Genomic DNA, 12,500 nt, shown 5'->3' with positions numbered 1-12,500 from the left:
TCCCTCTTTCTCGATCCCCTCCCTCTCTCTGTCACTTTTTCTCTCTTTCTCTCCCTCTCCTGGTCTCTCCCACCCTCCCTACCTCCCTCCACCCCTCCCTCCATCCCCCTTTCCCCTCTCGTGTCCGTCCCATCAAGGCTGTGGATCGGACTGAAAGCGGACTCTGGCCCTTTTCAGGATTCTTCCGTTTCCCTCCTCACCCCTGCCAGGGCACAGAGGCCTATACCAGGGGCCGCTGGCGGTTGGCCCTACAGGCGGCACCGCACCACGCGTGGTTAAATGCCCGCTTGATGAATCATGCTTTACTGCCCAGCACAGTGACATCACCTAGACGTGGTGCCCAGTAAACCTGCCTGTTTTGTTTTGTTTTTTTAATCTGTTCTGCTCTGGCTTTTGTTGAGAAGCTGTCTGCCCCCTGGAGATTTTTAGTTCTTAAATGGCTATGCTGCCGCACTGGCGTCAGCAGTGTTATCAATCTTTGTTTTATTTATTAAATTTTTTTCGTTTGTTTTTAAGAGGGACTGCATCTTCATTGCAATTGGAATAGATCTGTTTCCTGACAAATCTGGCTCCAGTTTTACCTTGAGACCTTAACTCCAAAAAAAAAGCAAATTCCTTCCCAAACCAAGTGGATTTTTACTTTTTTTTTTTTTCCCCAGTTAGTATCTGAACTCTTTTCCAATCAAAACAGCAGTGGAGTTATGTACAGCATGGCACCATGGCAAAGCCAGAAGAATTTGGTCACTGTTCAAATCAGAAGCAGCCAAGTTTAGCTGAACCGAATTTGCCATACTTTCTGAGAAAACAATTTGAAGTATTTTGCCCAAAAGAATTACTGATATCGTTCTGTTTATCTGTTTTATGATAGAATTAGCACTCAAGTGTGTTTTTTAATCCACTGCTGTTCAGTGGAACTGGTTGCCTGCAGGTGAAGAAGTAACAATTTGTCCAAAAACACCTGCGTTTTCCAGTTCACGCCTTTGAGGTCTCGGTAAAATAGGAGCCAAGCACAGAACACAAGACGAAAACCAGTTGCTTCGGTTACGTCATCAAAACAGCGTCAATATCACACATTTGCAAAATGGAGGCGGAAGGGGAGGGGCGGAGGGGAAGAACAGAACAAGAGGGAGGGCAAATCAAGGGACAAACTCATGTAAATGCAAAAACTGAAGCAGAAAGGAACTTAAAAACCAGAATGATGTCAAGTTAAAAAAATAAAATAAAATAAGTAAATAAAAAATCAGAAGAAAGAAAGCAAGTTTAGATGAGATACCATCGGTGTGGAGGGTGAAATGCTGCTGTCTTTGGTGCTGCTGCTGCTGCTTATTACACTGTTTTTACTGTTGTTTGTCTGCGGCTGGGGCGAAGGAAACAAAAAAAGGAAAAAGGGGAAAAAACAAAACAAAACAAAAAAAAAAAGAATATGATTTTCTCTTCAATTAGCACAAAACAGAGGCCCAGCCCAGCCTAGTGCCAAGCCTAGTGCCAAGCCTAGTGCCAAGCCTAGTGCCAAGCCTAGTGCCCAGCCTAGTGCCCAGCCCAGCCTGGGAGACGGATGAGCAGGTCCCCCCATTTGCCACCCCACAACCCCAGACCCTCTGCTCCCAGAGACCCAATCTGGAGGCTAAGTGACTCAAAGTCCCAGCATCCTCTGCTTCCAGGGGGCAATGTTCCTCCACTTCCGGTCTCCCCTGCTCCCCCTTCCCCAGTGGACTTGGGCGGTGGGGATTGGGGGGGTGGGGGCAGGAGGGCAGAAAGGGGTTCGGAACCTGGCATCACAGCTCCCAGAAGTGGGCGTGGGCTAGGGGCTGCCCAACCATCACTTTCAACAAACTCTTAGCGGAATACAGGAGAACGTCACAGCCTGTGTGTGTGTGTGTGTGTGTGTGCGTGTGTGTGTGTGTGTTTGAGTGCGTGTGTGAGCATGCATGTTTGTGCATGGGTGTGTTTGTGTGTGCACTAGTCTGCGATTGAGTGTGTTCACTCACACTCAGCTCAGTTATAAAAATAAAACAAAAAAATACTGCTACCAATGTTTTAGTTCCTGAAAACAGAATGGTACAGTAGGTGCTCTCTAACGACACTGGCACTGGCCCATTAACATTCCTAAAATATTGAGCGATGCTCCGATCGTTCATTAACCTCTCAGGGCTAAATCAGGGTAACTGTGTGGAGCGGCTTTGTGTTAGTGTTCACCTACGACTGCTAATGTCTGCCCTCATTGGCTGCTACATTCCTAAAAATATTTTAAAGAGACAGTACACAAAGCGATACCAGGTCTGGATATACACACAGATAATAACATGCATTACAAAAAGCTCTACACATTCAAAAATAAATGAGAGGACCCTCCCAGCCTTGATTCTGCACCTGCTGGGGCAGAACAGGCGACCATGCCCTGGGGAACAGAGCACAACACAGACAGCGCCACCTAGTGGCATCGAATCACAGTAACCGGGTACACCCGAGGTCCACAGATTGCCTCCTACAAAAGGCTACCGCAGAGCCATCTTCCACTGCTGGAGAAAGGCCCAAAGACACTAACCCGTTAAGGTGCGAGATCACAAACCTGCGATTAGAATGTTCTCAACTGAACATTCCATCGCTGACGCGAGGATCACTACTGGTAACCGAAAGCAATGGGAGTTCTAGAACACAGACTCAAAAATTTGAAAAAAAAAACCAACATTCCAAAAAAAAAAAACCTACTCTCTGAAGGGTTAAAAGTCACATCACACGTTTACTCTAGTCGTCTGCTGACCTGTGCATGCAGTGAATTTTCATGATATGAAAAGGGTTGATTTTTTTTGTTTATTTTTTTCTTAGTGTTTTTTTTATATTTTTTTTTTTAGTTTTTAGGGTTTTGTCTCAATGAATCCTACTCACGCGTCACAATTTTCCCTAGAATCCTTCCAGGACCGATTTAGCGCCCGACGGAGAACGCCGCGGAAGCTGCGATTGATCTAATCGCACGGAGCACCGCGAACAAGCTGTGAAACACGCTGCTAATTTCTGTTCGTTTAGCGGACGCCGATCGCCTCGCTCCGCTCCGAGCGGCGAGGCCACACGTTGTTCACGTCCCCCAGAACCACACAGAGAGGCGCCACGGATAATGAGTCGGGAGAAAAAGAAAAACGGCCCTTGCTTTTGAGTGTCTCAGGGAGGGGGGGGGCAGGCCTTAAAGGAGGGGGGGGGGGGGTGTTTAAGTCTGGAGCAGGGGGGAGAACGCGGGGGGAGCTGTGATCCTTTATTACGGCCGCATTGGATCCTCTGGTGTGTACGCCAGGGAGCTCAGGAGCGTAAACGCGTTGGGTCCCGGAGGACTTACAACGCACAATTAAACATTAACATCGGCCCCCAGGAGCCGGCGAAAATCGGAGGAATCGAGAAGAGGCTCCCTTGGGGGGGGGGGGGTGGCGTTCAGTCGGGACTGAACACACCCCCACAACAAACATGGGGGGGTGGGGGGCGGGGCTCCAGAAAAGCAGGAAAGCCCCGCCGGGACTACCGCCTGTTCCCTCTTTGCCCTGCAGGGGCGATTTCCCAGAGGGGCCCTGGGAAACCGTGACGACCGTAACCACGTCAACAGCAGCATCGCCTTTTGGATCACAAACAAAAAAACGCGGAGCCAAATGTGTTCATGGTCTATTCTGGTTCCGTTCTTAACGGCTAATTAAATCGGCGCTTGTTTTATGACTGGGAAAGTGACACAAAGTTCGGCTGCAAGTCACCGCCTGGATGGGCTCCAGACCATTAAAAAAAAAAAAAGCCTTCCTCCTTGTATTATCAAATACCAGCAACAGGAGTATTCCAGAAGTAAATAAAAATTCAAGTCACTCCTTCTGTTAACGGTGCTTGGTAGCCTCTCCTTCTGGTAAACTACATTAACGTCGACGTTTGATCGAGCACCACAGCTCCCCCTAGAGGCAGGCTGCTGCTGGAGGACCGCGTCCCGGCTGCTTACCGTGGCTCTGCACTCTGCTACGAAAGCGTCAAAGCGTTGCCTCTCCAGACTGTGTAACAAGTTCAAAAACAAGTTCAAAACAAGAGGAAATAAAATCCTACAGCCTAATTTCGTAAAGGTCCTACTGAATTTGGACGCTGATTTATGGTATATCTCAACATGGGAGGTACTGCAGTGGGTCTGAGGGACAGGAAGCAGGGGGTGGGGGGTGGTGCCTAAGGGTTTTGGACAGTGAGGGGACGGGGTGTGGGCGGGGGGAGGGGTGGGGGTTGGGTGTAGGGGCATCCAGGTGAGATTTGGGGATGGACCCCGCGCGGGGGGAATGAAGCACATGCAAGCTCGCATCTCGGGACCAAAGATCCAAAAACGACCCAGAGCGAGGAACCGTGCGCACAGGTGAGCTACAGGTGCGCTGCTATTCCACGGAATTCCCTACGGTCACACGCTGCTAAACTGCTCCATTTTTCCCTTTCCGTCTGCCTGAACGCATCTGAATTTGTTGCAAACAAGTCTTGGCGGGAAACCAAGATGGGAAAAAAAAAAAAAAAAAAACAGCAAAAGAAAAATAAATGAAATTTAAAAAAAATAAGGCTTATTGTTTCATTAAAATAAAGTGAGTGTTGATGTACCCAACGGGACAAACAAATCCTCAAATCCAAGAAGGAAATAATGGGACGTTAAAAAAAAAAAAACACAGCACAGCACCCCTCCCTCTGTCACTAGGCCAAGCCCACTGCCTTGAGTCCACCCTGCCATCGCTATGGAAACGGGAATCACCTGACGCCGAGCGCTTCCAGGGAGAGAGAGGCTCGCTCGCTCGCTCGCTCGCATCCACAAAACCATAGAGTTAAAGGGGGGAAAAAAAGAGGGGTGGGGGGCGTTTTTAACGGATTCTCTCTCAGTTCGGTGAATCGGCGACGTTCCTCCATTTGACGTTCGCTGGAGACAAAGCAGCGTCACTCGTCCCTGCCCCCCCCCCCCCCTCGGTGAGACTCTCTGAGCCGGGGTCTGAATGGATGGAAGTGATGTTCTGCTTTGGGCTTCCGGCAAACGGTGGAGAACGAAAAACGGTGGCTTTTTATAGTTAACCGGAGAACAGGAGGAGGGAGTTCCTGAGGGGGTGGCAGGTGAGGGTGCAAACTCATGGGAAGGGGGGAGGTTCGGGGGGAGGGGGAGTGGGGGGGTTGGGGGTGGGGTTTGGGTGGGAGGGGCCAGGTAGACGCAGGGACAGAGGGGCTTGGCCTAGCGGTTGCTCGAAGGCTGTGATGAGTGACAGAACTTGAGGAAGCGGCGAAGAGGTCGTCGTCATGTGACATGGTCATGTGACTGGATGGGACGGTGAGTCGGGGGGGAAGGGGAGGGGTTGCGCAGATGCCCGTGCGGGTGCTGGTTACACGCGTGTGCGTGCGATGACATCGGGAAGGTGAGGGGGTGGCAGTGCGGGGGGGTTAATGTCTGATGGACCCAAGAGACCTGATGGAATTCTAACAAAACACCCCTCCCTCCCCCCTCCCCCCTCCCCCCCCACCACGGCACTCTTCATCTCACTGAGAGAAAGAGAGAGAGAGAGAGAGAGATAGACAGAAAAGACACCGAGCATATCTCACCATTAAATAAACACTGGAGCTGGACTTCCTTTTCTGACAGATCAAAACAGGAAGGAAGAGAGGGAAGAGGGAAATCATAAGGGGGAAAAAAGAACGAAAGAAAAAAAAAAAGCCGGGGGTTAGAGGATCTCATATAAGAACATCCACATGAACTTTGAAAGGGACAAATGTGGATCAGGCAAGAAGGTAAGAAGTTCCTTTGAAAGAAGGAAGAAAAAAGGGTTCTTTACTCATTTATTTTTTTAAAATAATGAACTGTCTCTGTCCCTGAAAACAAAACAAAGTGAAAGATTAAGAAACGAAAGACTCGCAAGCTTCCCTGGCTACATAAAGTGCAGTCAGGACACCGTTCCTCTTGTAGTGCACGTGTGTGCACGTTCGACCATTGGGCAAACACAAAATCAGCCTAAACGAAATGGGCCTAAACAAAATGGGCCTAAACAAAATGAAGAATACTGACTGAGCTGAACTGAGCTCCCCGTTATGCAGAGAAGTGGCGTAGAACCGGGACAGAAAAGTGGGAGAGAAGTGGGGTAGAACCACAGCAGAACGGTCGAGCGGACGGCGTTAGCATTAGCGCTCCAGCTAACAACCCGCTGCCGAAAACTCGGAGTTTGTTGAGACGCTATGAAGCGACATTTAGCCCTTGTCAATCGCGACTATTCACTGCATGCACTGGGTCATTTTTAACCGGTCTGGAAAAAAAAAATGTTGACGTCAATATAATTCACAAGGAAGCGACAGGATTTCTTTTAATAAACCCTAAGCTGTTGAGCAACGCTAACCTCTCCCCAACCTCGTCGCTAAGAACTCTCCGAACCGTGATTTCGCCACACACCCTCGCCCGCCGAAGGAACTCTCACGCACCGGAGGGAACGGCCAAGCATGCTCAATGGAGGAGGTCTGGAATCATGGGCAGAGCTGGAGGGGGCGGGGCTATGCGGTGCTGTGGGCGGAGCCACCCAACGCCGCACCGATCCGAACAGCTTTCGATGAGGGATGCAGGACGTGCGCGCTATGGGACCGTGGAGACTAGAGAAGCATGCCCTTCAAAAATTCGGCTTGCACCAAAACATGCCGCTCATGCAGAAACCAGGTCCTCTGAATGGCCCATTGGCAGTAAGCGACGAAGCCAGCGATCACATGGTTTGATAAAATTAAGGAATAAGACGTGCGTATACACGTGCAATGACAAAAAGCGACGTCATTAATTTCAGGCTGAGTCTTTTTGACAATACTCCAGCTGAGCAGATCCACGTGGTGTGCCTTTAAGTCTATTGGGGGGTAAGTTCTTGTACCACTCTAAAATGGCCTAAAAGGCTTCTGGGATTGAAAACACATGCATACACACACACACACACACACACACACACACACGCGCACACACACATATACACACCCTTGGCCTGCAGCCTTTTCTCCACGCATATCCAAGACATTATTACTGTGGACTCTTGCCTGTCAGAACTAGGTTAAGCACACCCTTCCCACAGGGGGAAAAAAAACCCCCAAAAAGTCCCAAAATCCGGGCTTAGCTGAAGAAGGTGCGCTCCTCAGAAGGGAGCCATCTGCCTCATGACACAGTTAAACCACAACACCACCGGTCCGGCATTGATAAGATTCACCCCGTTAACAGTGCTCTAACTCTGAGTCACAGCAAGGCGCATTAATCATGTCCTCCCCCCCCCCTCCCTGAGTCAGCCCAGACAGCGGTCACAGCCCCACTATCCGAGCCAAGATGGCCCTGGGGATTAGCCCGGGGGTCAACCAGGGGACATTCCACCCAAAAAAAAACGGAAGGTGTCAAGGGCCCCTACGGTAGCAAACCGCAGATGGAGAGAGATGAGGAGGGTCACCAAACGATCTTCACAAGGGGGCTCGGTCTTACCTTCACTCCGTCCGACTTTTTGTTTAGTAAACTTTTGCACGCTGTAAGAAAAAAAAAACAAAACAAGAGAAGACAAGTCAGAAGAGCGATCGGAGAGGACATCAACGAGACAGACGATCTCGGCAGGCACTCTTAAGCTTGGTGATCTGTGCAGAAACACCAGATCCGCGAAACGCCGATGCCATGACAAGCATCTGCAGCATCTGTCGAGCTAAAAGAACGCTTCCTGAAAAACAAGTTTATAAAACATTTTTTTGATGCAGATATGGCTAGTGCTACAGCAGCATAACAATACAGAAAGCTCTGCTTAAGAGCCTGTAAAACACAGTGGCTTGTGGGGGTGAAAACACGGCTCCCCTTAGCTCCAACAAGAATGGACACAGTCGTGTGAACTTAAACGACCAGCGACCTTCTTCAACCCAGAGAGAGTCGGTCCGGTCAAGAAACACAGCAGGAGCCGCACACAACCCCAGAATCTGCTACCCTACTCATGGATCTTCAGACGAAGAGCAGGCCAACATCGGAGTCTTCACTCTCTCTTAAATCACACTGGTGTTCAGGTGTCTGGTGTAGCATGCCCTATATGGTGACTCGCTCACTTAATAAACATTGAAAAAATAATAATGCTTGAGGGTTAATTGTGCAGCCCCATCTGGCCCAAAAAAGGTGTCCCAGGCAGGACCTCTGTAAGCCTGAGTTCTGTACACTCGCTCTCTCTCTCACACACACACAAACACACACAATAAAACACAATAAAACAGAAAAACACAAGGGATACTAAATGGTTTGCAGTTCAAGATTTCCTCCGGTTCTCTTACCTTCCATTGAAAAAAAAGGAAAGAAGGAGTGGCAAGAAAAAAGGCAAGATGAAAAAGATCAACAGGTTCAATATAAAGAGACTCTTAAAAAAGCAGGCAAAAAAAAAAAATCACTGTCGGGCTCCAGGCTGCTGGTTCATGCGGCAGGTTAGAATGAGGTGGAAGGTGGCTTGTGTGTTATCAAAGGCTGGGCATGCAATATTTCCACATCAAACTACAAATCCCAGAATGCAACTCTTTCTGCAAAGTAACTAGAGGAGAGAACCTGCTGAGTGTGGCTTTTAAGACTGGGCTGGACTGTAGGCTTGCCCAGCGTTTGGTTTGACAGTCAACCAATGCGGAGAACAGCCACATAAGTGTGTTAGCTACTACAGATTGCACTCACTCCAGAACACCGAAACGTGAAGAAGAACAGCTTACATGCAACCGACGTGCCTCACTGCAAAAGGCCTAGCATCTTAGTTTTTCTTGATGGGAAATGATGTTTTGGGATGACTGTTGCAAAGAGGTGAAAAAAGCAGGAGCTGCTGTATCAAGGCTAGCATGGAGGACACCATGGAGCTAGACAGTCACCTACACAAGTTTCCTGGGGCCTCCTACATGGCGAAACATCTCACGGGGAACGGGTTTGTCCGACTGAGCAAAGACGTATTAAACGTAAGGCTCAGATACACACATACCGATAGTAATAGCGTCAATAACAATGTATTCATTTGTAATAACTGTCTGTAACAACAGCGGCAAAAGGGCTCCCAAGAAACAGGAGAAACTATGACCATCGCTGTAAAATGGCCACCGCCGTAGGGCATCTTCGGAGCTGCCCTAGAGGAAATGCCAGGATGGCGAGACTGCCACCAACCCGGACCAATCTAGGGTTACCATCTGTAAACGTCTGCGAGTTCAAGATAATAAACTGAGGCAGGATGTCAGATACGGAGCCAAAAGAATGTCTCTAAAATGGGTCCATTCAGACAGCGGAGGGGCAGTTTTCACAAGCCTGAGTAAGATCACCATCTTTCTTTTTTCCCGTCCACCAGGATTAGCACTCAGTGCCCAGACTGTGTTGGGACTCAAGGGAAGCTGGGGTCCCCAACGTAGGTGTGGGCCCCCCCAGCTTTGCAGCCCCCTGGCCTGACATGAACTCTTATTCTTACATGAGTGATGGGCGGAGCTTACCCATACTTCAAGCTCCACCCCCTACCTCCTTACCCCCTCCCCTAACCCCCACCTAACACCCCAGCAACCAAAGGAGACCAATCCCACCTACAACGCCCACGTGCAGTGCCATCAGGCATCACACACACTGAGACCTCAGAGGTAGAATTTTAGGCCACGCCCCTGTCAGCCACCGCAGCCTCCTCTCGAGTTGTCGATGACATCACAGACACACCCCGCCCCAAAAACACTGACAGTCCACTGGCAGGCAGGAACGAAAACCAAAATGCATTTCTAACTCCATGCAGACTCATCATGCATGCTGATTGGCTGAGATGACTGACATCACCAACATATCAAAATGGATGCAGTGCGGGGATGATCCTCGTTAGTCTCCTCTGCCTACATGAACATGATAAAATTTGAGGGACGGGGAAAATTAGATCTGGTTTTTTCTCTTTTTTTGGGGGGAGGGGGGGATTTGTCATTAGTAAATGAAGGTTATGGGTACCGAGTTAACAGAATAAAAATGAGTTGACAATAGAAACGCAAACTTTATATTAAAAGAAATAAAAGATACAAAATACACTAAGATTTTTTTTTTTTTTTTTTTTTTTAAGCAGGAGTATGTCGTCGCTGATCCGCAGAGCAGCACGTGTGTGATGAGCCCTTGGAGGGACTGACTCCGGACAGGCAGGGCCGTGTAGCTCTAAGCGACTGAGCAGCGGGCTGACCTACAGACAGACTGCATCGATTGGAACGGCGCCGTGGAGACGGCACCTTTCATCGCGCCGTTCTCCGAACGACCAGGTGTTCAATCGCGTCTTTCGGTGAAATTTACAGACGGGTGACCTTCGCATCCAGGAATAAATTAGCAGGGAATTCAGAAACTGGAACTCGGAACCACATTTTTGTAAATTCCACTACTTGATAATAGATTTCACCTACTCAAAAGCCCTTCAGCTTTAGTTTTTTTGTTTGTTTTTGTTTCTGTTGCTTTCTTATTCTGTGGTATCTTAACTGAACTGGGAGTGTAAGATCCGAGCAAACCATTCGCGATGGTCGTTGATTTTCATTGATTCTGTGATAACCTGCCATGTTTTTTTTTAGTTTTTTTTTTAGTACAGCTGTGAGAATGCCGTAGGAGACCGGCGGGGGTGTTTTTGTGACCTCTGACCCCTGTGGACGCTGCCGGGGTCTCTGGGGGCAGGCGAACGTCGCGGGCAGGAGTGCGTGAGAGATGGGGCGTGCGCAGTCCGGGCCGTATGGATGGATGCCAACTCTGCCTGCGCGTGCGTGAACCCGAGCGGGGGGTGGGGGGGTGGGGGGGGGGCAGCCTCCCAGACGGCATGCTGGGCTGGGTGACGTACCTTCCTGCGCCATTGCGGCGGTACTGGTGGTCGCGGCAGGGCTGGTGTGCTGCCGCCCCACTATTGGACAGAGAGGCGTTGAGTTGGGAGGAGCCGGGGCAAAAAAATATATATATAAACAACCCCGCAACTGTACTGAAGAAGCCCAACAACAAACTTCCTCCTCAGCCGGCTGGCTTCCCTGGCCCCGCCCTCCCAGCCATTATGACATCACAATGGGAGGTCAGGAGGCGGGGCCGAGCCTTTACACCACTTACCATTGCTGTTGCCAGTCAGTAAACTGCAGCTTTTACTTCGCTGTGTTCACCATATTAGACCCAACGCACAAAGATGTGTCCACACGGTCACATGACACGGTCGCTAACATGGCGTGCTAGCTATCCCTAACCACAGCGCAACCGACGGCAGCCACAGCTGGAGAAAATAACACGCAAGAGTGCGCACTGTGCTGTGCTGTACAGAGATATGGAGACCAGCTCACACAACACCAAAACTGAGGGAAAGCTACTGCTGCCTATTCTCTCTCAGTCACAGGCTGACAGGCTCGGAAACGTAGGTCTGTGCGCCACAACAAGGAGTCAGAGACACCATCAACAGACAGCGTGTCGTGAAGCCTTCTGCCCACGCTTCCGTGCGATTGCTCGTGAGAGCTTCTATCCCAGCGGACGTGCCAGTTTAGGAGGTTCACACGAGCCAACGGGCGCTAGCTGGTGTCGTTAGGAATGCGGCTCAAGGTTCACCAGTCGCCCTGGCAACCATGTTTTTGTTTTGTTGTTGTTTTTGTATTTTTTTTATTTTTTATACCGTCTTCAGGCTGAACCACTACCCTAAGGCAGTAGGGCGTTCACTAAAAGGAACGATGTTCAGCGCACGTTTTTTTGGGCCTCAACGTTCCTACAACGTCGCGGTAACACACCGTGTTGTTCATCTCCGACCGATTGCTCACCTGAGAAGTTTCTGGAAACCAGCATGGTGGTGAGGATGGCTCCCTAGGAAACAAGAGAAGGGGGGGGGATCTCTTTTAACCTGTGCCAAAAATCATCATCACGCCCACATTGCACGCTGATTTATGCGTGTTCTCACCCCGTCAGTCATAAAAAAACAGATTGATGTCCGCCCGGGTTTTAATCAGGAGGGCGCTGAAGCACGCGGCAAATCAAATCACTTTGATCGATGGCGCTGATTTTTATACGCCACTGATATTCGGTTTGATAGTTAGAAGGACAGTGTGGAGTGGGGATCAGGCCAGCCGGGCTGCTGTGTTAGGGGCACACTGTCATAAAAGCCTTGCACAATTACAAACTATTCTGAAGAATACTCGAGAACTCTAAAATACACGCAGAAAGGCAAGGGAATCTTTGTGTCGACAGGAGAGCTGTGGGTGGGTTCATGGGTGTGCTGGTAGACAGACAGTCAGAGAGAGAGAGAGAGAGAGAGAGAGAAGGAGGGAGAGAGAGAGAGAGAGAGAGAGAGGGAGAGAGGGAGAGAAGGAGGGAGAGAGAGAGAAGGAGGGAGAGAGAGAGAGAAAGAGGGAGAGAAGGAGGGAGAGAGAGAGAGAGAGGGAGAGAGGGAGAGAAGGAGGGAGAGAGAGAGGGAGAGAAGGAGGGAGAGAGAGAGAGAAGGGAAGAAACGTGGCCCACCTTCAGTCTCCTCCGGGCGTTAAACTTGCGCAGACACTCCACGGTCTCTTGGCGGTGA

The 12,500-nt window shown here is 49.7% G+C and overlaps 1 protein-coding gene across 25 annotated transcripts in view; it reads right to left on the bottom strand.

The window, feature by feature from the left end:
• LOC118217801 (calcium/calmodulin-dependent protein kinase type II subunit gamma) overlaps positions 1-12,500 on the bottom strand; it is an 84,660-nt gene that overhangs the window by 15,364 nt on the left and 56,796 nt on the right. For 7 of the 25 annotated variants that reach the window (XM_035399829.1, XM_035399831.1, XM_035399834.1 and 4 more), the window contains exons 11-15: positions 12,443-12,500; positions 11,749-11,791; positions 10,803-10,862; positions 7,460-7,500; positions 5,572-5,604 (exon numbers count right to left, since the gene is read on the bottom strand). The exon at positions 12,443-12,500 is cut by the window's right edge and continues 26 nt beyond it. In XM_035399829.1, coding sequence (XP_035255720.1) covers positions 5,572-5,604; positions 7,460-7,500; positions 10,803-10,862; positions 11,749-11,791; positions 12,443-12,500 — 235 coding nt within the window. Of the gene's footprint in view, positions 1-1,273; positions 1,358-5,571; positions 5,605-7,459; positions 7,501-10,802; positions 10,863-11,748; positions 11,792-12,442 lie in introns of all 25 variants that reach the window. The other 18 variants (XM_035399852.1, XM_035399827.1, XM_035399826.1 and 15 more) reach the window with 5 other exon arrangements.

This window comes from Anguilla anguilla, chromosome 18 (genome assembly GCF_013347855.1).
Source record: "Anguilla anguilla isolate fAngAng1 chromosome 18, fAngAng1.pri, whole genome shotgun sequence".
NCBI classification, from domain to species: domain Eukaryota; kingdom Metazoa; phylum Chordata; class Actinopteri; order Anguilliformes; family Anguillidae; genus Anguilla; species Anguilla anguilla.
This window is presented reverse-complemented; position numbering and strand designations above follow the sequence as displayed.